Here is a 23,897-nt window from a genome sequence, read left to right on the forward strand (position 1 = left end):
ACGCCAGCGAGTGCCAAAGTGTTGGAACAACTTGCCTCTTGCAATAACCCTGCCAGTTTTCGCATGTCTCCAAAATAAGCAGTAATGAATTTAATTAGATAGCTGTTGCATATCTCTCTGATACATTTCTTTTAATTAACCCCATGTGAATAAATTAAAATTTAATAGGAGAATGAAAAGTGTAAAGCAAAAAATAACACTCACACAGACAAGCTAATGAAGTTATCCGTTAATTGGAATCGCATCTGTTAGCCAAAGCTTTAGCAGGGCACCAGGAGCTAACAATGTGTTTAGTAAGCCTCTCAATCTCCTCATCTGAGAGAGAGAGAGAAGGCCTTGGGTCCTAGAAGTGACTGCAAGTGTAAGAAATGCACCTCTGACGTGATGGAAATGACCGCCAGGGCTTGGAGAAAAGAAACCCCCTGTTTCCAGGCCATGCTCTACCCAGTCTCCCCACACGGCTGTGCTTGAAACCGGGCCAATGTTATTGCAGGCCTAATGCGACTGCCTCATTTGGGCCGGATCAGAAGTAATTATGCTCGGGGAAAGTGGCTGCCGACCGCAGGGGTCAGGACACTTGTAGCATGTGAAAAGAGCAATTATTCCCGGAGACAACCCTCACTTATCCCGGGCAGTGCCAGGGTCACTGCGAAGGAGCAGCACCGCTGCGTTTCACCGGGGCTTATTAGCGGCAGCAGGCTGCTAAAGTTTGCGAAAGTGCATCATATTAATGAATGGCACCCTCGTTCCAACCGCACTGGTCGTGCCAGCCCTGATCTCTCACTTTTTTTTTTTGGTTTTTTTTTGTTTTGTTTTTCTCCCTCTTTCTTCCTTCATCTTTCTTTCAGTCAAATTTACTCTTCCAAACTTTTTTGGGGTGTTAATTATATCATCATGATAGCAAGCAAAGACAGGCCTGATTTCATACACGGAGCATCCACAACTGCTTTACCTTAATTTACCCACAAGCTACAGCTGAACATTCTATTTTCCTATTTTGTGCTGCATGATGTCCACCAAACACATGAATCAATATGTTTCAGACTGCTCTGCTTTGGGCTTATCAGCTAGGATCAAGCTCTTTATTCATTTGTCTGTTTCAGCTGGCATATTCTACCTGACATTATTACCAGATGTGTTTTGTCTTGGCAGTAAAGGAGACTGAGTGTATACAGGCTCAATTACAGTAATGATGTGGACTGATTGAAAGGAACTGATTCACGCAGACAATAGCAGGACATCTGCCTTAGTTCTCCATTAACCTCCATGGTGGCTGGCTGACAAATTTGAATCCAGATTGCCATGGTCGCAGCTTACATGCACACAATGGGCTCCTATGCACCGCTAGAGCTTACACAAATCTTTGGTTTATGATAAAGTTCAATGCAGTAGTTTTAAAATAGTCTTAATTTTAAATAGTAGTTATGCTTATTTGGCATAATGATCTGGCATTAGATTAATTAAAATAATTATCATGCTGTGTGCTTTAGTTTCTGACAAACCCCTCTCAAAATCGTGACACTCTCATTATTTAATTCATCCCCCTTTAAATAAATAGTTCATATTTAAAATATAATTAACCAGATTTAAAAAATATTAATGGGATAGTTCACCCCCAAAAAATGAAAAAAAGTTGTCTTTTGTTTTGGTAAACATGTTTGTTTTTGTCTATACAAATGAAAGTCAGTGGAGTCCAAAACAACAATGACAACATTAGTGACAAAAACAAAACTTTTTCAATATATCTTCTGTGTTCCACAGAAAGAAAAAAAAAAAAAAAAAGCATACCGGATTGGACGTGAAGGTGAGTAAATGGCATAAATTTCATTTTTGCGTGAACAATCCCTTTAAGAGCTTTGTTCTCATATGTTGTACTTAGTCTAGCTGTATTTGAATACAAGAGAGTTTCATATGTAAATGCCCTTCTACTTCTCTGAGCAGGGTCAGGTGAACTTAAAAAAAAATCTTTATTATATTGGGCTGATATTTAAAACCACATCATATCTGGTTCTTTTTCATTCCAAACACCTCAACTACAATCTCATCTCCATCCATTCAACCAGTAAACGTGTGATTCAGGACCGCATCTGCCCACTGTCGGGGTAAGACGCAAGTGCTTATCAAGTCTCCCATCCCTGTCACCCCCAAGACTCCCTTCTGGCAAATGGCTCAGCTCAATCAAAGACTACAGCCTCCCATGGCTTGATCGGCTTTCATTTGTCACACTGTGGCCTTCTAGTCCAATCTGTCTCAACCACCATACACACTCTCCTGCCTCTTTTCAGAGTACTACCTTAAACCAATGAGCATCTCTAATCTTACATTAGCTTAAATACAGGTCTGATTCCAAAAGCAAAGGATATGTTGCATCTTTTAACTAAAATTCTTTGTACTGTACGCGCAAACTTGCCTGCCATTTGAAAACCGTTCAGACACTTTTCGTTCACTTCTGGCATTTAATATTTTGGAGAAACCTTCTGCTCCATGCATGCATTGCTGCTGTCATAACCAAAGGTTGTCATACATGAAAAATCATGCCAACAGCTTTGCGACAGATGACTGCCTGTAATCCCTCATACATCTGTAGTTCAAGTCTCCAGCACTTTGTCCCTGTAAATTGGTCCCTTTCTCCGTTGTTTTGAGGTCATGCATATGGTTTATGCCGTTGAGGTTCGTTTAAGGGCATTGTGGGATTCATATTCAGACCCTCATAAAGTACAAAGCCATGTTGATACTTTTGTAAGAGTGAATTTTGTCTAAAATTCATGCATATTGTAATTAGTGGTGTGCCTGAATTTGATGACGTGGCCATAAACATGTTGGTCTTTTCCATGTAATTATAATGAATGAGAATTGAAACTTTCAAACTTGAAAATATAAAGTTTGTAAGTCAAACAATAGTTTTGCTGGAAATTTTTGCTAATTTTTTTATAATTCAGTGCAAGTTATTCAATGATAACCTCCAGTGGGTTGTTATCTACTCGCGACTTAAATTTTAAAACGTTATATTTTAGTCTTTCTCACATAAAGCATGCCTTAAGTCATATGGATTACTTTTGACACTTATGGCTCTTTTGTGTCCTATTTATAATTCAGTGCAAGTTATTCAATGATAACCTCCAGTGGGTTGTTATCTACTCGCGACTTAAATTTTAAAACGTTATATTTTAGTCTCTCACATAAAGCATGCCTTAAGTCATATGGATTACTTTTGACACTTATGGCTCTTTTGTGTCCTATTTGAAGCTCGAAAGCTGCAGTCCCCATCCACTGTAATTGCAAGGAAAAAGTGTTTGAAATTTCTGCTTTCATATTCTGCAAAAGAAAAACGTCATACAGGTTAGGGTGACTAAATGATGACAGAATTAATTTTTGGGTGAACGGTCTCTTTAAGAGCTTAGAGCATTCCTTTTTAAAATGGCAAATCATGTGGCAAAAGCACGGCCCAAACGGTCACTCTCTTCCTGATCTCACATTTATGCCCCTGCAGCCCCCTTCACCCGCCCCCATAGAGAGGCCTCACACTGAGGTGTCCAGCTAATTGATCAGGTCTAATAACAGTGACCCTACATACAGTAAACTTTGCATCATCATTGGCTTCCACTGTGTGCTTATTAGAAGATGCATTAGAGGGGGGGAAAAAATCAGACTACAAAGACAAACACATTTTTTTCACCCCCCCTCCCCCAAAGATATGATTATTGTGCTGTAATGCTTTAAAATGATTCCTTAACTTTTTTTTTTTCCCCCCCCCCTCTTGCTCTAAACCTTAAATGCATCAAAAGGGTACCACCCTGATTTGATTTTTTTTTTTTTGATATCCACAAAAACGGAACTTTGAAATGAAGGCCTACATAGAAACCAGATCCTATCTTTATAATGGAAAGTACATGGTCTGACAGTTTCAAATGCAAAAACGCATCCGTACATATTCGAGTGAGATAAGGTCTTTAAAGGGTGGATGGGCGGAAAAGAGGCGGATGACCGGGTGCACACCAATTACTAATAGCGAATGATTTTCTTCCCTCCCTTTTATTTGTTTGGGAGAAATGTTTGACAAGGCAAACGTTGCCTCTTGAAGGAAAAAACGCATCTACTTTTAGGATATGAATCAAGTGGCGGTTAGCAAGATCTGCTTTTTTGTGACATGGAATGACACAGGAAGGTCAGCAGCACTTGTATCTGTTAAATGGATTGGATTAAGTGGGAGCTGCCTCCTCAGTTTGTCTCCGTTTATAATGTTCCCCTTTTTTCTGCACGACAGAAATGGGGGAAGGGTCTACTACCAAGATTCCAGGCTGTGCAAAGAATGATGACAGGTGCACTCTTCTGTATAAACCCCAAAATACCAGTTTGCTGATGTCAAAGTCAACATTATGTACTTTTATTCAGTCATTTACTCTGTCGTTTCAGGTTTAAAATGTGCTGAGGCTATATAGGGCTTCTAAAAGCATATTTCAGCTGGCTCTTTTTTTGGAAAACAACAAGAGGTTTCTCCGAGATGGCAGAAACAAGATGATTAGCTCCGACAGAATACAGCGCTCCTCACATCCGCTAACTCACCCTGGAGGTTGCTCTAGCCTGGTGAGACAGGAGGTGTTAGCCGCCTTAAATCTGGGTTAGGAAACCTGTCACGGCATGATGGTGTCATTCAGTTACCGACAAACCTGAATTTATCCAGGTAATTACAGAACGGGAAATACTCAAAGGTTTCTTTTTATATGAGCCTTGAGTGGTTTACAACAGAAAGGGTTAAGCTCGCCACGGTTAACTTTTTCTTTAGCCAACGTGCACGTTGTTAAAATATGGGAGGAAAGTGGGGGGTGGTGGCCTAAACCAATTATGTGTGGTTCTCCTGAGGTGGGGGAAACGACCTTTGTGTATAATTAGTTCTCTTATTTAAAGCAAAGATTTTGAATAGAATAACTAATTAGCTGTCATAAAAGGCAAATTAAAGATTTTTGTGCCATCCCTTGGGGAACTGAAGGAGCCTGATTCCCAAGCTAGTTTCCGTCTCGTACGCACACTCGCGTACAAACACCGACACACTTTTTCCTCACAGACAAGCTCTCTCTCTCCTCATTAATGTTTCTAGTTCTGTAGAAGGCTGACAGGAGAGCACTGTTGGCATACCTGCAGAGTGCACCTCTAACAAGCCATGAAATGCAGGTAGAAAACGACCGCCCTCAGCTAGTGTGGCTTCAATTTAAAGGCTTTTTACCTTCATTTATACTGAACATGGGTATTTATAGCGAGTTTTGTGATCCTAATGCGACGGCTTCAAGGGGCCCGTATTGGGGCCAGAGGGGGGACGGGGGAGGAAGCTGGAGGGGGAAGCACACCGCTAATTGATGGCTCCCATCAGTGGCGCTAGACCAATTAGCTTTCTTCTTTTTCCAGTTCTGATAAAGAAATAAGATGGTTGAATACCACCAGAGCTCTTATTCACATCCAAGTCATAAATTTAACTAACAAGCCCTTGCTCTCCTGCCCTCTCTCTCTCTCTCTCTCTCTCTCTCTTTCAGTCTTTCCTGAGTGCTCTTACATTTTTACCTCATTTTATAACCAAGGAAATGCTAATTATATTATATTCATAGCACCACTGATGTGTGGACGATCCAGAATCACTGAACAAATCTGAATCCAATAAATGACCATGTGCATCACAGAGGGAAAGTGTGAGAATGAGCGCATACCAGGATTGTGCACCATTGAGAAATGAATTGAGTGCCTTTTTAAATTCCAATTCAGTTGCCAAATTTGAATCGAGGTAGTAAACGGGACGTAGAATAGCAATTCAAATTGTAATATAAGGAAGTAGAATTCAAGTGAATTTATATAACTAAAGTAAAAAGTAAAGTTTGTCAAGACAAAATTTGAATGTTTGAATTTGCCTTTGCTTGTTTGAAAGTTTTGTAAAATTCTGAATTTTTTTTCAAACCTAGCGTGTACTAAACCTCTCTTGGAACTACAGTGCAAGGTTAGTCCAGTTAGAGGAGGATACACACACACACACAAAAAAAACATTAATATGCTGATTAGTTGCATGCGGCGTACCGGATAATGGAGTTCATGCCCACTGGCGTACATTTGTTGATCATGTACAGTAGAGCCATTACCGGACATTAAAGCCAGAGCTGAAAAAGAGCTGCTGCAAGTGACCTCTGCCATCAGAATACTCTTAACGGACATCTCGTCTCATACACAAATATCACTAACAATCAGCTAAGCATATGCATTACATAAACATGACGATAGCAGGAAAATATTCATTTCAAGGTATAGTCCACCTAAGAAATCAGTTCATATCCTTCCAAACCTGCATGACTTTCTTTTTCTGTAGAACACAAAAGTTGTCGTCTATACAATGGAAGTCAGTAGAGTCCAAACAACATTGGCCCCAATTGATTTTCAAAGTATGGCCAAAAAATATTTGTTTTATTTACAACTTCAAAATGCTTTTTACAGTGCAGAAGAAACCAAGTCATACAGGCTTGGAATAACATGAAAGACAGTAAATGATGACTGCATTATAATTTTGTGCCGACTATCACATTTAATTCCTCACAAATACCAAAAATCAACACCTTGTTTTGAATAACACCAATTCTTTGGATATTTACAGAAAAATGTTTTCACTGTATACTGTAAAAAGGCTAATGCTTAAAGTCCTCTGTCCAAATGGGTCTGTCTCCATCCAGGACTGGGGGCTTTTAATGTTTTGACCGTCCGGAGCCAGATACGCTACCGATTGGCGGGGGAGGAGGGGTGTGTGTGTGGTGTGGGGGGGGGGGTGTCAAAAGGGGCATCACAAGTCTTTCTGAGAGAAATGTGTTTTGAAAGCAGAGAGCAAAAGATAGGTATAGAGAGAGGGAGAGTGCCGGTTTAGCTGCGCGTTCTATTAGACGGATCAATAGCTCAGTGTGGGAGAGAGTGTCTTAAGAGCTGTTGTCCTGCGCTTTCAGCTGTGGCAGACCTGTTCGTGCTGGCAGAGGGGTGCCGAGTGCCAGAGTTATTTTACTGTATACTGTAAAAAGGCTAATGCTTAAAGTCCTCTGTCCAAATGGGTCTGTCTCCATTTGACCGTCCGGAGCCAGATACGCTACCGATTGGCGGGGGAGGAGGGGTGTGTGTGGGGGGTGGGGTGTCAAAAGGGGCATCACAAGTCTTTCTGAGAGAAATGTGTTTTGAAAGCAGAGAGCAAAAGATAGGTATAGAGAGAGGGAGAGTGCCGGTTTAGCTGCGCGTTCTATTAGACGGATCAATAGCTCAGTGTGGGAGAGAGTGTCTTAAGAGCTGTTGTCCTGCGCTTTCAGCTGTGGCAGACCTGTTCGTGCTGGCAGAGGGGTGCCGAGTGCCAGAGTTACCAGCTCTGGCCCAGGGGCAGCTTTTAGTCCACACACAAATGTCAGACCGCAGATAGATTTAGTGCAGTTATTAAATGGACTTTATTTGTCCTTTAGGAGGCTAAAAGGCATGCTTAAAGGAGGGAGGCTACATGACAACGCGGCGATTTAGCCGGTTTGGTTACTCGTCTCTGGTCGCGATGCAGCAAGCGCAAGTGTAAAAGGAGATCAGGCTTTAAGTGTATGTGTTTGTGTGCGTGTTTGGAAGGCACTTAGGCCATACCGTATCTCACTGGAAGCTTGAGAGCAGCCTTCTTGCGGTCAACAGTGTTCTAAAAGGTTAATGTTGATCTATACCAAACAAAGCCCACAGGAGGCTTTTAGCATGGACAACAGTTCTCATACTGATGAAATAGGGCCATGGCTAATCTTCCAAACAACATAAATACCTCTGTCAGCTATCTAAATGGAGATGGTCCTGGAGCATCCCAGCATAGAGATGCATTCAAGCCCCCATTAAACGGGTGTATGTCACTCGCCAAAAATAACATGTTCTTTTGAGCGGGGGCAGCGACGGATAAACGCAGTCCAAAGTGACCCGCACGGCTATCCGTGCGGAAGAGCGTCCGTGGCTAATGCATATGAAACAGCGGCCCGAGCTTCGGTGTAGTCACCACCCTTATCAAAGAGCGCGGAACATGAAAAGTCACTGGTTTAGCCAGGCAGTAAATCACAACGCTCTGTGTTTGTCTCCCTATCGCCACAGGTGTGCCGATGCTCTCCGTCCAGCCCAAAGGAAAACAGAAGGGATGCGCCGGCTGCAACCGTAAGATTAAAGACCGCTACCTGCTCAAGGCCCTGGACAAATACTGGCACGAAGACTGCCTGAAATGTGCCTGCTGCGACTGCCGCCTGGGGGAGGTGGGCTCCACCCTCTACACCAAAGCCAATCTCATCCTCTGTCGCAGGGACTACCTAAGGTAAGAACACGCTGCAGTCAAAGTGCTGCCAAAGCAGAAAGGGCTTGTTACACCTCAGGCTGCATGACATTCAGAAAAGTACACCTTCATCTAACAGCCGATGATTGCCACCCTGCCTGTCTCATTCCTGGCCCTGTCCTCGTTCTCTCTCCTGTTGCGTTTATCTGCTAACTTGTGGGGTTAGAAGATAATATTTTTTTAGCTTGTAAATTATGTTTTCTTTGAGGCTGTTACAGAAGATTAAGTGCTTGTTCTTTCCTCATCACAGTGTACCGACCCAGACTCTGTGTGTTCCAATTAAGTCCCAGTTGCACAAGGAAGCAAACTGCTTGAAGTGGCATCTTGTAGTGATTGTTTGTTTAGCCGGGTAAGGTATTGCATGTTTACATGAATGTGAAATTTTCTAAGTTGAGCGATAAACCACTGCATATGAGTGCGTGTATGGACTTTCAGCTCACCCCAGGCAGCTGAGTGGCAGAACTGCAGGTCTAAGGATCTGTTTTGCCTCCTATCTCTGAGCCATCTGCTTGCTAAATTAAACATGATTATTTCCTGGGCGTTAAATCCCAGTCCCTGGGGTCTCCCAACCAGATACAGTCATTTATCACCAAGCTGCTCTCCCCAAAGAGCCCCCACTGGTAGGGCCCTTCCCAGTAAGACATGCAGTTCAGCAATGTCGTCATTAACCGTGTTAAAGGGATAGTTCACCCAAAAGTTAAAATTCTGTCATCATTACTCCCCCTCATGTAGTTCCAAACAGGTTTGACTGACTTTCTTTTGTGGAACACAAAAAACTGCCATTTAATGAAGGTCAACAGGGTCAAAACAACATTTGACCACACGGACTTTACACCGTCACACAGGTTTGGAATGATGTGACGGTGAGTTAATTATTACAGATTTTAATTTTTTTCTAAAAATGTGCATCATGAAAATAAAATGGTTTCAATTAAGAGGTATGAAAAACAACAACCCTTGATAAACAGTTCACTAACAATACTAACTAATACCAACACTAGAATAGTAACTTGAACTAACTTAGAAACTCTGGCTAGCACATATCTCATATTGTGACTGTAAATATTCTAAAACATAAAGAATATTGTAGACAATACAATGTTACTTCAGGAACATTGAATTACAGTTTTTACATGAGTTTGTTAAATGTTGAAATCAATTAATATACTGTATAAAATGTTTGAATATTAGGATTCATATTGCACTATAGTCAGCTAAAATATAAATGGAAATAAAATGTAATGTTTTTGTCATGTAATGAATGAACATGACAAGACAAAATATTGACTAAATTTAACTGATACTTTTGTCACAAGACAAAAACTGTTCATAAAGTAAAAATAACACTGGCCATTACACAATTTGCACATCACGACTGCTATGATACTGTTAGTGTAACCTCACAAGGTTCCGAATAGGTACACCGAGGTATGTGTGGTAATAAAATGAATGAAAAAAAAAATCGAAATAAGCCCCAAATGCTTGGCAATTACTTTTTTGGTTTGCTAAAGAATGAAAGCAGAGAAAGTTGGAAACTGCACAAAAATGAGCTTCCTGTTGCCGCTGTACTGGCTCTGAGGTCCTAATGAAATCTGGCCCACTCATCTGCTCTTCAGCCTGTGACAAATGTGTGCTACTTAATGCCTGGAGATGCTGGATATGAATTCTATTAAGGAACAAATTAAGAAGTATCCCTCTCCGTGCTGACAGTGCGAGGAACCATCAGTGCATTCGCTTTAAACGCGAGTGATTGAGACTCCACACAGGGCTTCCCACCTAAACTTCACCTCCAGCGCACCACTGGAAAATCAGCCCGCTCGCCTTCAGTAATGAAGCGGAAATCTCACCCAAAATTAGCCTCCCATACAGGGAGGTACTTCATTAAAGACAGGCGGGCGGATCAAACGCATTTTTTATTTTCAGCTGGGTTTTTGGAGCCCTGCCATGCGCACATTTATTATGAGCTGTGCTCCTTCTGAGTTTTGTCCTTCAGGAGTACTGTAGAGCCATAATGAACCCACACCCCATGAAAACACACAGCCCCACCACTACACAAACTAGCTTGAGCTATTACAGTTGACTGTTTCCTTAATATACAAGTATAGAAGGATTTATAAGCGTTCAGGCCATAGTCTTTCATTACTGCACACAAAAATAGATTAATCCGTTTTGCTTTGGTCAAAACTAGGGCTGAACGATTAATTGCATTTGTGATAATATCGCGATATGAAAAATTTCGATTTTTCAATCGCAGAGGCTGCGATTACACGGTCACGTGACACGCCAGAGTAAAGAGGTGTGTTCCACTTGAAGATCGATCGGTGTATGACATCAAAGTACGGCGAGCGAGAGAAAGCATGAGGAGACGTCCGCGCCCTCTTATAGCTCTCGCAGTACTTTGATGACACACACCCATCGGTCTAAGCAGCGCTGCTTCAAGTCGAGCGTGGGCCATCAGCAGAAAAAGAAAAGAAATAAAACCGTAAACAGCCAAAGGACGTAACTTAAAATGAGAGATGGATCGGTTTGTGAAAGCGAAGAGAAAAGCCATAGATGAAGTCGCACAGACCCAAGCAGGTGCTGGTCATTTAAAAGCTAAATGCAGAAAATATGAGGAGGCACATCTTGCTCTCGGCTTCACTCACCGTGTATATGCTGGATGCTGTGCCGCAACCGCTCTACACTGGATGCGACAAAGCGACCGTTGCAAATCATTTGAACTTTGTGTCAGTACGTCATAAATGGAACAAGGCATCAGTTTAATGTCGCGTCGCATCCAGTGTACACAGCGTCACTGATTATAATAGTATTTTGCTGCTCGTGTCAGGTGTAGACACTGTTTAATGTCGTTGGTGAGGAAAGCCTGTGTGTCCTATGCCTTAGCGGACAGCAAGAAACCCACAAAAAAGAAATAAATAACAGAATAATAATAACAGTTGTTCTCTCTATGCTATTTTTTCAATGTTTCAAGTGATGCAGGTGTTTTTTTTTCCCTGTAGGTTTTTTAAATTAAAAAAACATAAATTTTTCATAATGTTTAGTGAAATTATTTGGTAGTCTGAGGGGGGCGCAACCAAAAAAGTTTGAGAACCACTGGTCTAAAGTTAACAGACAGTGTTTAAAAAGTGCGGTCCACATGTTTAAATGTTTATTACAGTGACTGTGAATTACCTAAAGTAGTGTGGTAAAGCAACCGATTTGTTTTTATATTTCTGCAATCTACTTTAGTTTGTGTGATTTGTTACTGACTTTCATATTAATGTTTACACCAGGCTTATTTGTCAGTGCTTTGTTGTCATAATTATTACATGCTTACAAGGTTGGAAGTTCAACAAATCAGTCAATATACTGTGATTGTAGTTGTTAAATAAAAATGTCATATCAATTCATGCATCACCTAATTTCATCGTAACATATAGGCCTGGCCTACAAAAAAGAACATTTATGTTTAATCTATCTAATAGTGTGTTGGTCATACTATACAATGATTTATAGCTTGTCTTTGTTGAATAATACAGAACATAAAGAGCTTTTTAAAAAATTGCATATTAAATCGCAATTTGATTATTTTCCACAATCGTTCAGCCCTAGTCAAAACTCCTTCGACCTTATGACCAGAGAGTGAGAGTGCCTCTGTTTTGACTGCATTCACCCCTGAACTGATTTTTTTTTTTTTTTTTTGTGAACCATTGCATTATATTATGGGGGAACACATCAGACATTTACTAATCAAAGAAGGGTGCTTTTAATTGAAATATAAAGTAGATTACACCTCCTCCTAATGATGGCACATCCATTACTAGCCAGCATGTGAGTATGATTAAAGGGCAGAGAAAAGTCTCGGCAATCATTTGGTGCATTTTGATGTTAAAATAGTCTGAGCAAGCACAGCGATCCCTATGAGGCAAAAAAGACATTAGTCATATAATTTAAGTGGAAACAATCCCAGTATCAACCGTATCTCACTTTGAAGATTAACAACTATGCCTCTGTCAGTGGGGTCCAAATGTCTGATGTATTGATATACATTCTATGTGTTTTTGTATGCTATACATATTAGATGTTTAATGTATTAAATATATTATTTGACGTATAGATATAATTATTATTATTATTAGATATAGTAAACAGATGTATATTAAAAAAAAAATTATATATATTACATTCCAGGGGGGAACATTCCAGGTCTTCATCGTGGTCTTACACTATTGAACCCCACTGTATTTGAAACTTTGCAAATTCACACGTACAGTACTGAACCACAGTCTCTGTGAATGCAAGTAAAGGACTAGAACAGCTGAAGTCTAATCACAGAGAGACATTAAAGGGAAGGAAGCTGATGCCGACTTCAGAGGAGTTAAGAAGAAATGCCAGAAGAAAAACGCCTGTCTACACAGAGCCACAGGGAATCATAGAGAACAATGAGCAAAGGCTTTCAGCTTTAATACTAAAGTTTAGTTAAACACAAACAAGATTATGAAGGGAAAAGCTCTGTTCTCCTTTCCTTTATTGTCTTATAAATTGTTTCACTCCTGTTCATTGGAATTAGTGCGCAGGGGACTTTGAGATTTTTAGTTTGCCGAGGCTATGATAACATTTAAAGGAACGCTACATTGAGTTGAGAGCTCATTAATCTTATCACAGTATCTGTTATTGAATAGACTGCTTTGTTTTCAAGAAAACAATTAAAAAGTTAAGCTTGTAATGACAACTCGTATAGCAAAAACGATGCACAATGGACGTTTTAGGCATGGAAGCTCTTGAACACATTTTGCTTGGAATAACATTAAATGGCCTTGCTGATAAAATGGTTGGTTTCACTTTATCTTGATTTATATTGCCTGAAAATCCAAGCTATTGTATTTCAAAGTTTGCTGGTGACCTATCAAATGAGTTCCTGTAACCTCCTAATCCACTTAAATTAACCACCAGTAAAGTCTCCATTTTGAGCCGGGCCATCATGGTGCTGCAAAAACCTACAATTAAACCACCACAGATTTCTTTGCAGAAGCCCGGTTATCTGTCACTGTGCGTGTGCGAGTCCCTCTCTTTTAAGACTCTTCTGCTCTTAAACCATCAAGAGGTCCCTGAATTTTCACAAGTCAGTAACTGCCATTCCTGTGGTTTCTGTGACCTGATTTAGAAAAGAAGGGAAAATGGCTCTTGTGATGTGATCTGTAACACCCTCTACTGTGCAACATGATGGACGTGAGCCATAAGAAATTGTTCGGGATCCCCAGGGACTCTCATCACCTTTTCAGTAGCGAGCCAGGATAACACAACATTGAACTCCCAACTCCAGTTGCTTGCTCCAGCATTAAGGCATGACATTTGAAATGTGTTCGACCACTATCTGTGCATTATTTCCTTTTAGAGAACACGCTACTTCAGACAGATGCCTTAATCCTTCCTTCTGCCTCTGACCATGAATGTGAGTCTGCAAACGTTAGGATTATGTGGCCCGCCATCTGAGAACTTTCCAAGATCGAAGAATGTCTAGTAGATACATCTCAGCCAACTACTATAAACTGGCATTCTCATGTAACTGAAATATACCCAAATGAATCAGAATCAAGAGTTTGAAATCAAGGGCTTGTGAATCAAAATTTTAAAAAATCTGAATTGACAGCCCAAAAAAAAAAAAGGAATACAATAGTTATTTATACAATGATAAACTAGAAATACTGACAACATATTGGACAACTGAGCAATACTTTTTTTTGAGCCGTTTGTAAATACACTTACTATGATGCCTAATCCAATTCTACGTGTGATGTGTAACGGACACTAATTTAAAGTTTAACTGCAAAATGTAAAGTATAAATTGTGCAATTATGAGTTAGTTTCTCACAGATTCTGCGCTGACCTTGGAACAAAGCTGCACTCGAACCATTATTTTAATAAGCTGAACTCTTTTGTGAGGCAACACCTCGCTGGGGTTGCACAGCCTCCTCAGTGTCAGAGTTCCACATAAACACATTTTACTGGAGCAGTAACCCGATCTAACAATGGCTCTTTTTAACACCTCGCCTATCTGATATAACAACATGCCCTCTCCCACCATAAGACTTCTCTCCGCTCGGGTCTGTTGCTCTAATTAACAGCAGGGTCTGCTGGATAGATGCTGGTGGTAACGCAGGGCGAGCAGTCGAGAGTGACTAATATGGAATCGACACAACTTTGTTCAGTTTCCCTCTCTCTCCAACCGAGTCCTTAACTTTAGAGAAGCGTTTAGCATACTGCCTCATCCTGATCCTGCCTTATTTTCCCCCTTTTCCTCCCCCTGTTCTTCTCCATTTGCTCTTCCTGTGTGCATGGCATCCCTGTTCTGCCAAACGTATATATCTATATCTCCGACTCTGAATCTCCAAATTAAACATTGGAGCAAGGGCTTTAAAAATGAAAATGTAAATCCAACGGCGGATGTAGTGGAGGAAAGCGATCTGCCTCGATGCCTTGTTCTGTTTGTGACCTTGGTGGTTTGCGTTCCATCTAATAAGCTTAAACAAACAGTGCAGAAATGTGAGTTGTGTCCCTTTCCGTGCTCCGGCAAGCATCTACTTACCTCTCCAAGGTTACGTACCTCACAACACTCCCTCTACATCTCACTCTGCTTTTAGCAGGTCACAGAGAAATAAGGAGAATAAGAAGAGAGGAACGGAGGATAGAGGCAGTCTCCTTGCGAGGGGAATCTTTTGAACTTTTGACTACATTATAGTATTTAGCCTCTTGTGTAAAATCCAGCTGGCTTTGGTCTGAGCAAAGTCTCATTAGTTACTCCAGTTTAAAAGAGAGAAGGAGAAAAAACTGAGCGGTTCAATTGCTCGCCTCAGACCTGTTTTCATTGCTTTCGCAGTGTGCTAGGCAAAAACTCTTTGAAGAAGGGGATTAGAACCATGTGATCATTTTAATTAGATCATTAGCGAAGAATTAACTTCTAGGTTTGTACCCTCATTAACAAAAAAATACCTAATGTGTGCCAAGCTGGATTCACGTATCGCATAAGATATTTTTTTATTTTCTTCCACTTCTTCGGTTTTGTAGTTTTCTTTCCTTTTTCAGTTTGTTGCATGATTTCATAAAGGCTAGAACAGGTATAAGTAAGTAAATCTGCTTTTTGTGTTTTCTCTCACAGGCTCTTTGGTACAACGGGGAACTGTGCAGCCTGCAATAAACTGATCCCGGCCTTTGAAATGGTGATGAGGGCCAGAGATAATGTTTACCATTTGGACTGTTTTGCCTGTCAGCTTTGTAATCAGAGGTAAGGAGAGAAAGAGATCACAACAAGCCTGCAAGATTATTTCTTTCTATATAGAAATGCAGAAGAACCTATTAGCTCACACAAAAAAACACTTGATGAATTCTAGCATTGTGACTTTACACACTCCGATTGGCCCATACCGTTTTAGTCTTAAACCTTCCAGTTTTGTCCTGGTTTGTATTTGTGACCAGAAGTGGGATTATAAGCTTGAGTTGAGTCAAATTAACCAGCGTTTCAGTGGCAATACCGTTGGCAGACCAATACCAAGCCTGATCATACTGTGAACACCTTATTGAACACAGTGAGCCAGAAAGCTCTTACTCAATACCACAGCCAAGCTAAGCACGTCACCACTATGTGTCTCGCCAAGGGAATTAAGCTGCCAGACGAATGAACTTTTCCAGGATCATCCTTCCAAACATTCCTGGGGAGCAACGGAGTGTGACAGTGTCTTAAATGCTCTAGTGTGTGACCCACTTCTAAAAAATACTTGTGTCATTCTCAAAAGCCGCCCGCATGCACACGCTAAACTCATTGAATACAGTAAATACAAACCAGCTCAAACTCCAATTTACAACTGATGCCGCAAAAAAAAACTTTTTTCAGCAATGTCGTGCCGTAACTGACTACGGCCTCTTCTAAAGAATCTACATGCAGCAATCAAATAAAATAAAGCATCTGGTAGGAAATGGGAATAAATAGTCAAGTGGTATATTTGGTGAACACCAGGTGTGTAATAAAGTTTGGTGAGTGAATCCTTGCTGCTGACGGACGGTGCACAATCATGGTTCTCCCATGCTCTACTCTATTCCTTTGCCAACACAGCACATTGGCGTGGCAATGATTGATAAGAGAAAACATCATTGGCAACGCTTTCATCATGGCCGCTGTATCGTCCATACAACATTCATGACTTTCATATGCAAACTTGTCAATATAAAAATGCAGTGCACACATGGAATGTTTTTCTCTTTAATTGGCATGAAATTTAATGAAGTTTTTAGAGGCTAACAATTTCTACTTTGGCAAGGAGCCCCAACATAGGGGAAAAAAGCTCAGCGGTGGGGTTTCCTTGGAAACTGGTGCGGGGTTTTTTTTGTTTTGTTTTTTTTTGCCAATGAAAAGAAGTGGTGGCATGCTTTCATTGGGTGCCAATCCTGTCCTGCTTTGAAAAATGCTGTTGGTTTTGAAAACATTTAGTTAAAGCTGCACCTTATTGTCACATCACAGGAGACTTTGAGACCGTCATAGAAACAGTAACATTCCTGAAGCCTGTGATGAAGACTGTACCACAAGTTCATTTACACTGATGCACTATTACCTAAACCAAAATATTCTAATTGATTTGTGCATATTTACATCATAAAACCTGTACTTATTATTATTATTATTATTATTATTATTGTTGTTATTATTTAACACTAAGTGACACAAGGTATTCCAAGATATTCCATTAATTATTGTTTGTTTTTGTATGTTTTTTTTTGTGTGTATATATCTTTTGAAATGGACCTTTAAGTAAGTTTGTCAGGGCTGTAGGCCATTCCGCATTACATTTAAAATGGCTTCATCATGGCCGCTGTATTGTCCATACAACATTCATGACTTTCATATGCAAACTTGTCAATATAAAAATGCAGTGCACACATGGAATGTTTTTCTCTTTAATTGGCATGAAATTTAATGAAGTTTTTAGAGGCTAACAATTTATACTTTGGCAAGGAGCCCCAACATAGGGGAAAAAAGCTCAGCGGTGGGGTTTCCTTGGAAACTGGTGCGGGGTTTTTTTGTTTTGTTTTTTTTTGCCAATGAAAAGAAGTGGTGGCATGCTTTCATTGGGTGCCAATCCTGTCCTGCTTTGAAAAATGCTGTTGGTTTTGAAAACATTTAGTTAAAGCTGCACCTTATTGTCACATCACAGGAGACTTTGAGACCGTCATAGAAACAGTAACATTCCTGAAGCCTGTGATGAAGACTGTACCACAAGTTCATTTACACTGATGCACTATTACCTAAACCAAAATATTCTAATTGATTTGTGCATATTTACATCATAAAACCTGTAATTATTATTATTATTATTGTTGTTATTATTTAACACTAAGTGACACAAGGTATTCCAAGATATTCCATTAATTATTGTTTGTTTTTGTATGGTTTTTTTTGTGTATATATCTTTTGAAATGGACCTTTAAGTAAGTTTGTCAGGGCTGTAGGCCATTCCGCATTACATTTAAAATGGCTTTTGAATTTCCAAATTTTAATGCAGACTAAATTTTTTTTTTTTTTTAAAGTAAAATTAAATTATACTTATGATTATTTGAATTACAAGTCCGTAAATTCCTCTTCCTGCCCTTATTATTATTATTATTATTATTATTATTGTTGTTATTATTTAACACTAAGTGACACAAGGTATTCCAAGATATTCCATTAATTATTGTTTGTTTTTGTATGTTTTTTTTTGTGTGTATATATCTTTTGAAATGGACCTTTAAGTAAGTTTGTCAGGGCTGTAGGCCATTCCGCATTACATTTAAAATGGCTTTTGAATTTCCAAATTTTAATGCAGACTAAATTTTTTTTTTTTTTTAAGTAAAATTAAATTATACTTATGATTATTTGAATTACAAGTCCGTAAATTCCTCTTCCTGCCTTTGCAATTCAGCTTTTTTGTGATGTGTAGCCAATGCAATTCAAACAATTCTTCACTTATGAATTTTGTCCAACTATCCATTGAGTGTTTCAGTGTAAAGGTCTGTTCAGGCCTGACAAAATACAAATATTCACCAAAACTTTTGATCTGATGCCAAATCATCATTTCCTGAGATACCTGAATGATAATTTGTTATCCACATTATACACTCTAAAAAAATGCTGGGTTAAAAAGGGACAAACCCAGCTATTGGGAAGTTTTTGACCAGCGGTTGGGTTGTTTTGAACCCAACCGCTGGTTCAAAACAACCCAACTGCTGGGTCAAAACAACCCAGTAGGCCATTCCGCATTACATTTAAAATGGCTTTTGAATTTCCAAATTTTAATGCAGACTAAATTTTTTTTTTTTTTTAAGTAAAATTAAATTATACTTATGATTATTTGAATTACAAGTCCGTAAATTCCTCTTCCTGCCTTTGCAATTCAGCTTTTTTGTGATGTGTAGCCAATGCAATTCAAACAATTCTTCACTTATGAATTTTGTCCAACTATCCATTGAGTGTTTCAGTGTAAAGGTCTGTTCAGGCCTGACAAAATACAAATATTCACCAAAACTTTTGATCTGATGCCAAATCATCATTTCCTGAGATACCTGAATGATAATTTGTTATCCACATTATACACTCTAAAAAAAATGCTGGGTTAAAAAGGGACAAACCCAGCTATTGGGAAGTTTTGACCCAGCGGTTGGGTTGTTTTGAACCCAACCGCTGGTTCAAAACAACCCAACTGCTGGGTCAAAACAACCCAGTAGCTGGGTTTGTCCCTTTTTAACCCAGTATTTTTTAGAGTGTAAATTTAAACAAAAACCTAGCCACAGAACAATAAAAAAAAAAAAAAGTACAATATTTCAGCAGACTTTGTGTGAAGGAGTTGGTTTTCAAATCTGTTGTTGCCTCTGTTATTATATGCCTCTGGACTTGATGTGAGTAGGCCAAATAATTGTTAACCTAGGTGTCTGTTGGTTTTTCCTGCAGGTTTTGTGTGGGCGACAAGTTTTTCCTAAAAAACAACATGATTCTGTGTCAGATGGACTATGAGGAGGGGCAGCTCAACGGGAGCTTTGAGACACAAGTTCAATAGCCAATCAAATGACGGCAGCGGCAGCTCTCGGTCCACATACACAAACACACGCTTGTGTGATGGATGTTCTGCTGCACTCCGAGAGAAGAGCATCTGTCTGCTTGCCTGCAATACTTTTTACAGTAAAAGCCCTATTGGTCCCTGAGGACTCTATTGTAAATGTAATACCTTTTGGCCCTTGCTGTCCCCAACACTGAGCAGTTACACGTTTTGATGTACAGTCGTGCCTGCTTAGCTGAGCACTGTATTGCCTGTATGGTTTTTGTGATGTTTTTCTGTTTTGGTCTCTCTCTCTCTCTCTCTCTCTCTCTCTCTCTCTCTCTCTCACACTATTTCTTTTTCTCTTGTTCTTCTAATGCTTCTCTGAGGGTATGTACAGTCTGTTTTCTGTATATATAAACTGGAACATTTATTTTATGAAACTGTAATGCAATTTTATTACCAGTGTGAATTAAAAAGATTCTTAAATGTTCATAGTTGAGTTTGTTTTCTCATCCCAAAGCCAAAGTTTGAAGAAGCTGGCCCGTGTAACAACATATGTAATTATTGAACTCTCTTAAAATGGCTAAAGCTTCAAAAACATTTCAGACAACTACAAAGAAATAATAAATGATGACAATTTTATATACAGAATGACATAATGAAACGGCATATTTTAATTGCTGATGGACTAAGACAAGTTGTTTTCAAATGAATTAAATACGGTCTTATTTCGAATAAAGCAAATGAATTCAAAAACTCCAATTTGTTGTTGTCATAACATTGAGTACCACAAGAGATCTGTGAGGTCTGCTCATGCCGAGTGTCTGATTCTGAGTTTGTTCAACAATTTTCTTGTTTATTCAAACTCTCCCGTATTAATGAATTCTCATCCTTACTCTTGGTGATTTAAGTCTTGAGTTCATGTCTACAACTCTGTCAAAATATCACAAGGCCTCATAATGAACTATTGTCTGGAGAAAAATAACAGCATGGTGTTTGTACGAAAAACATACAGAGCAATTTGTCGTGCCACCTTGGGTTTTTCAGTCTTTGTGGCACAGAGGCATTGTGAGAGTTAAACTGCTCTCTCAAAAGCGGTGCATTTACGAATGACTTTCATGAACAAAAGAAGTGCAATTAAAGGATTGCGACTGAGGTGACACAATCTTCAGTCCCATTACTTTTGATTTTCATCTGTTGGTGGTAATTCTTGTTTCTATGAGCTCTGAACCGCAGGAGAGCTGCTTCATGGAGGATCTGCCATTTAAAGCAATTTGTTTCTTTCATTGTGGGTAAGAAATGGGAAGGGTATCAGTTGGGGTCTTACAGCATATTGAAATTTCATTTACAGATGTCCAATACTTAAAGCAGACTCTCCGGTATAGTTTTGCTAAATGGAGCCTTCCATGCTGTTCATACAGAAAACTTCTCCCCAATTCCCAGATTGCTTTGAAAACTTTAGACTTAAAAGAGCACAAAGAAATTAAAGGACAAACTTGAACTTAAAACATTTTTTTTTTTAAATATCTCATACCTCTCGAGACTTTATTTAATTTCTCATTATTTGTTATAATTATTGCTGCAACACTGCTTTACACACACAGTATAAAACTGTGTATCTGTGTGGCAAAGTCTAAACTGCCAATAAAGAAAATATTACAACACTAGCATAACAATACAATTATGTAAACAAACACAAAACTAAACGAAAAGAGCCTGATTTCTGTAATCAGTGCAACAGTGATAAAACTGCTCATTTTCACAGGTGCAAATTGAAAACTGAGCGAATGTGAAAATAACAGGCCATCAAGTCAAGGAATAAAGGCGCCCAAACAATTGCCAAATCACCATAAACTTTTAATGTTTTTCCCCACCTGCATCAGCGAGACGTTTACAACCACACATGGACAGCATATGGCTTTTGACCTTTAGGCCAGACGTACCTATGCACATTTGCACCCAAACTGTGGCGCATGTACCTATACACTGTGGATGACGGAAGGCTTTCTAGAAACACTGCATGCTCCAGCAGGGACATCATTTGCTAACAAATAAATCAAGTGTACAATGTGCATTAATTAGAAATTCATTAAAAATTCAGACTCACCGGCAGGTGTGCAAATAAAGGATTAGCGAGACAGCAATTACACCACATAAGAGTACCTTTTAATTGCAGCTCCTGGATTGATTTACAGAGGGAGACAATCAGGCTCTGTGCAAGATGCCTGATTGCTCATTTTCTAGAAAAATAATGAGGGAAAAGACCACATACACACACACACACGTTTCATCCCCAGCTGCAGCATTACCTCACACGCACAGGCACACACACGACTGCACATGTACTTACTGGTGATTTAAAGGTGAAATGTGTGTAATTAAAAATACAGGTGCCTTGTCTGTGCTACCAAAGAAATTAAAGGACAAACTTGAACTTAAAACATTTTTTTTTTAAATATCTCATACCTCTCGAGACTTTAATTTCTCATTATTTGTTATAATTATTGCTGCAACACTGCTTTACACACACAGTATAAAACTGTGTATCTGTGTGGCAAAGTCTAAACTGCCAATAAAGAAAATATTACAACACTAGCATAACAATACAATTATGTAAACAAACACAAAACTAAATGAAAAGAGCCTGATTTCTGTAATCAGTGCAACAGTGATAAAACTGCTCATTTTCACAGGTGCAAATTGAAAACTGAGCGAATGTGAAAATAACAGGCCATCAAGTCAAGGAATAAAGGCACCCAAACAATTGCCAAATCACCATAAACTTTTTTAATGTTTTTCCCCACCTGCATCAGCGAGACGTTTACAACCACACATGGACAGCAAATGGCTTTTGACCTTTAGGCCAGACGTACCTATGCACATTTGCACCCAAACTGTGGCGCATGTACCTATACACTGTGGATGACGGAAGGCTTTCTAGAAACACTGCATGCTCCAGCAGGGACATCATTTGCTAACAAATAAATCAAGTGTACAATGTGCATTAATTAGAAATTCATTAAAAATTCAGACTCACCGGCAGGTGTGCAAATAAAGGATTAGCGAGACAGCAATTACACCACATAAGAGTACCTTTTAATTGCAGCTCCTGGATTGATTTACAGAGGGAGACAATCAGGCTCTGTGCAAGATGCCTGATTGCTCATTTTCTAGAAAAATAATGAGGGAAAAGACCACATACACAACCACACACACACACACACTCACACGTATCATCCCCAGCTGCAGCATTACCTCACACGCACAAGCACACACATGACTGCACATGTACTTACTGGTGATTTAAAGGTGAAATGTGTGTAATTAAAACTGCAGGTGCTTTGTCTGTGCTATAGTGCATTTCCCTGGGCAGATAAAAACCGCAATATGTTGTATTTTCAATGGTGGCCCAAACCAGCATTAACTATTACAAACCAGCATGGGAAATCATATACTTCACGCAGTATTTAATGAATGCTGGCAGAAAGTATTAATTGGTGCACATTACCATTTAATGTAAATTTTTTAACTATATTGAGTAAAAAAAAAGAAAACTACAATATATAACAACTACAACCTGCTTTGTAAATATAGCCTACTACTAAAAACCAATATACTGTACCAATAACAATAATCAATCAAACAAATGTAAGGAATGTCCTTGCAAAGCTTTTCACCACAAATTACAAGGTGACAAGAAAAAAAAATATTTTATATCTTGCTGTATAAAATATAGATGTTCACTGTAAATTGTATGGTAATTCATACTTTCTATGCCCAAAACCCAAATATTTTACAATAAAATTATTTATTCTGTCCTATTAAAATCAATAATTTTTTAGGAAGTTTAACCTAAAGTTTTTTTTTAATTACTGTAGCATGAATTTACCATGAAAATAAATACATAAACAAATAAATGAACATACCCAGAATGAGAACAGATTCTGTTATGAATGTGACCTTGTTTGGACTGACATGATAGCAGAGGATTTGCTATTCACACTATGTTGTCTCTTCATCAACATAATATTTTTAAAATAAAGATTTTCTTTCCCCCCCCCTCAACTACACATTAGTTCCTGATATGCCCAGTTATGTCAAGTTTTAAGCAAAGTGATCAAAACAGAGGAAGGCGTTCAACATCAAAGACATAAGTTATTAAAAGTGGTCAGACTGAGACTATGTACTTCATTGTAGAATATGCATGTTAGCTCGATAACATATGCTGTATATTAAGCTGACCTGCTTGAGCACCCCTGGGTGAAATTATTCCTGTTACACCCTTACAAATGGACAGACTGCAGGAGAGGCGAAATAAATGCAGAAATACATAAACTTGCCCCCACAGCATTTTGCTTATTCTATGATCTCGTTCTTAAATTAAACCAATTTGCCTAGAAATTGGTTTTAGGGTCTACACAGAGTGTTTTGTACTCTAGCCCATGCGCACACACACACACACACGCACACAGAAGAAATTTCAGTCACACCCCCCACACCCCCCCCCCGCC

At 39.2% G+C, this 23,897-nt stretch overlaps 1 protein-coding gene across 2 annotated transcripts in view; it reads left to right on the top strand.

Moving 5' to 3' along the window:
* LOC107593328 (rhombotin-1-like) overlaps positions 1–19,420 on the top strand; it is a 29,287-nt gene extending 9,867 nt beyond the window's left edge. The window contains exons 2-5 of one of the 2 annotated variants that reach the window (XM_016283013.1): positions 8,113–8,326; positions 8,595–8,693; positions 15,480–15,605; positions 19,299–19,420. In XM_016283013.1, the coding sequence (XP_016138499.1) occupies positions 8,113–8,326; positions 8,595–8,693; positions 15,480–15,605; positions 19,299–19,404 (545 nt within the window). In that variant the 3' untranslated portion in view covers positions 19,405–19,420. The remainder of the gene's footprint in view (positions 1–8,112; positions 8,327–8,594; positions 8,694–15,479; positions 15,606–19,298) is intronic. The other variant, XM_016283021.1, reaches the window with a different exon arrangement.
* Positions 19,421–23,897: the final 4,477 nt, after the last annotated feature.

The sequence above is a fragment of the Sinocyclocheilus grahami genome, unplaced genomic scaffold (genome assembly GCF_001515645.1).
Source record: "Sinocyclocheilus grahami isolate Dianchi unplaced genomic scaffold, SAMN03320097.WGS_v1.1 scaffold10.1, whole genome shotgun sequence".
In the NCBI taxonomy this organism is placed as follows: domain Eukaryota; kingdom Metazoa; phylum Chordata; class Actinopteri; order Cypriniformes; family Cyprinidae; genus Sinocyclocheilus; species Sinocyclocheilus grahami.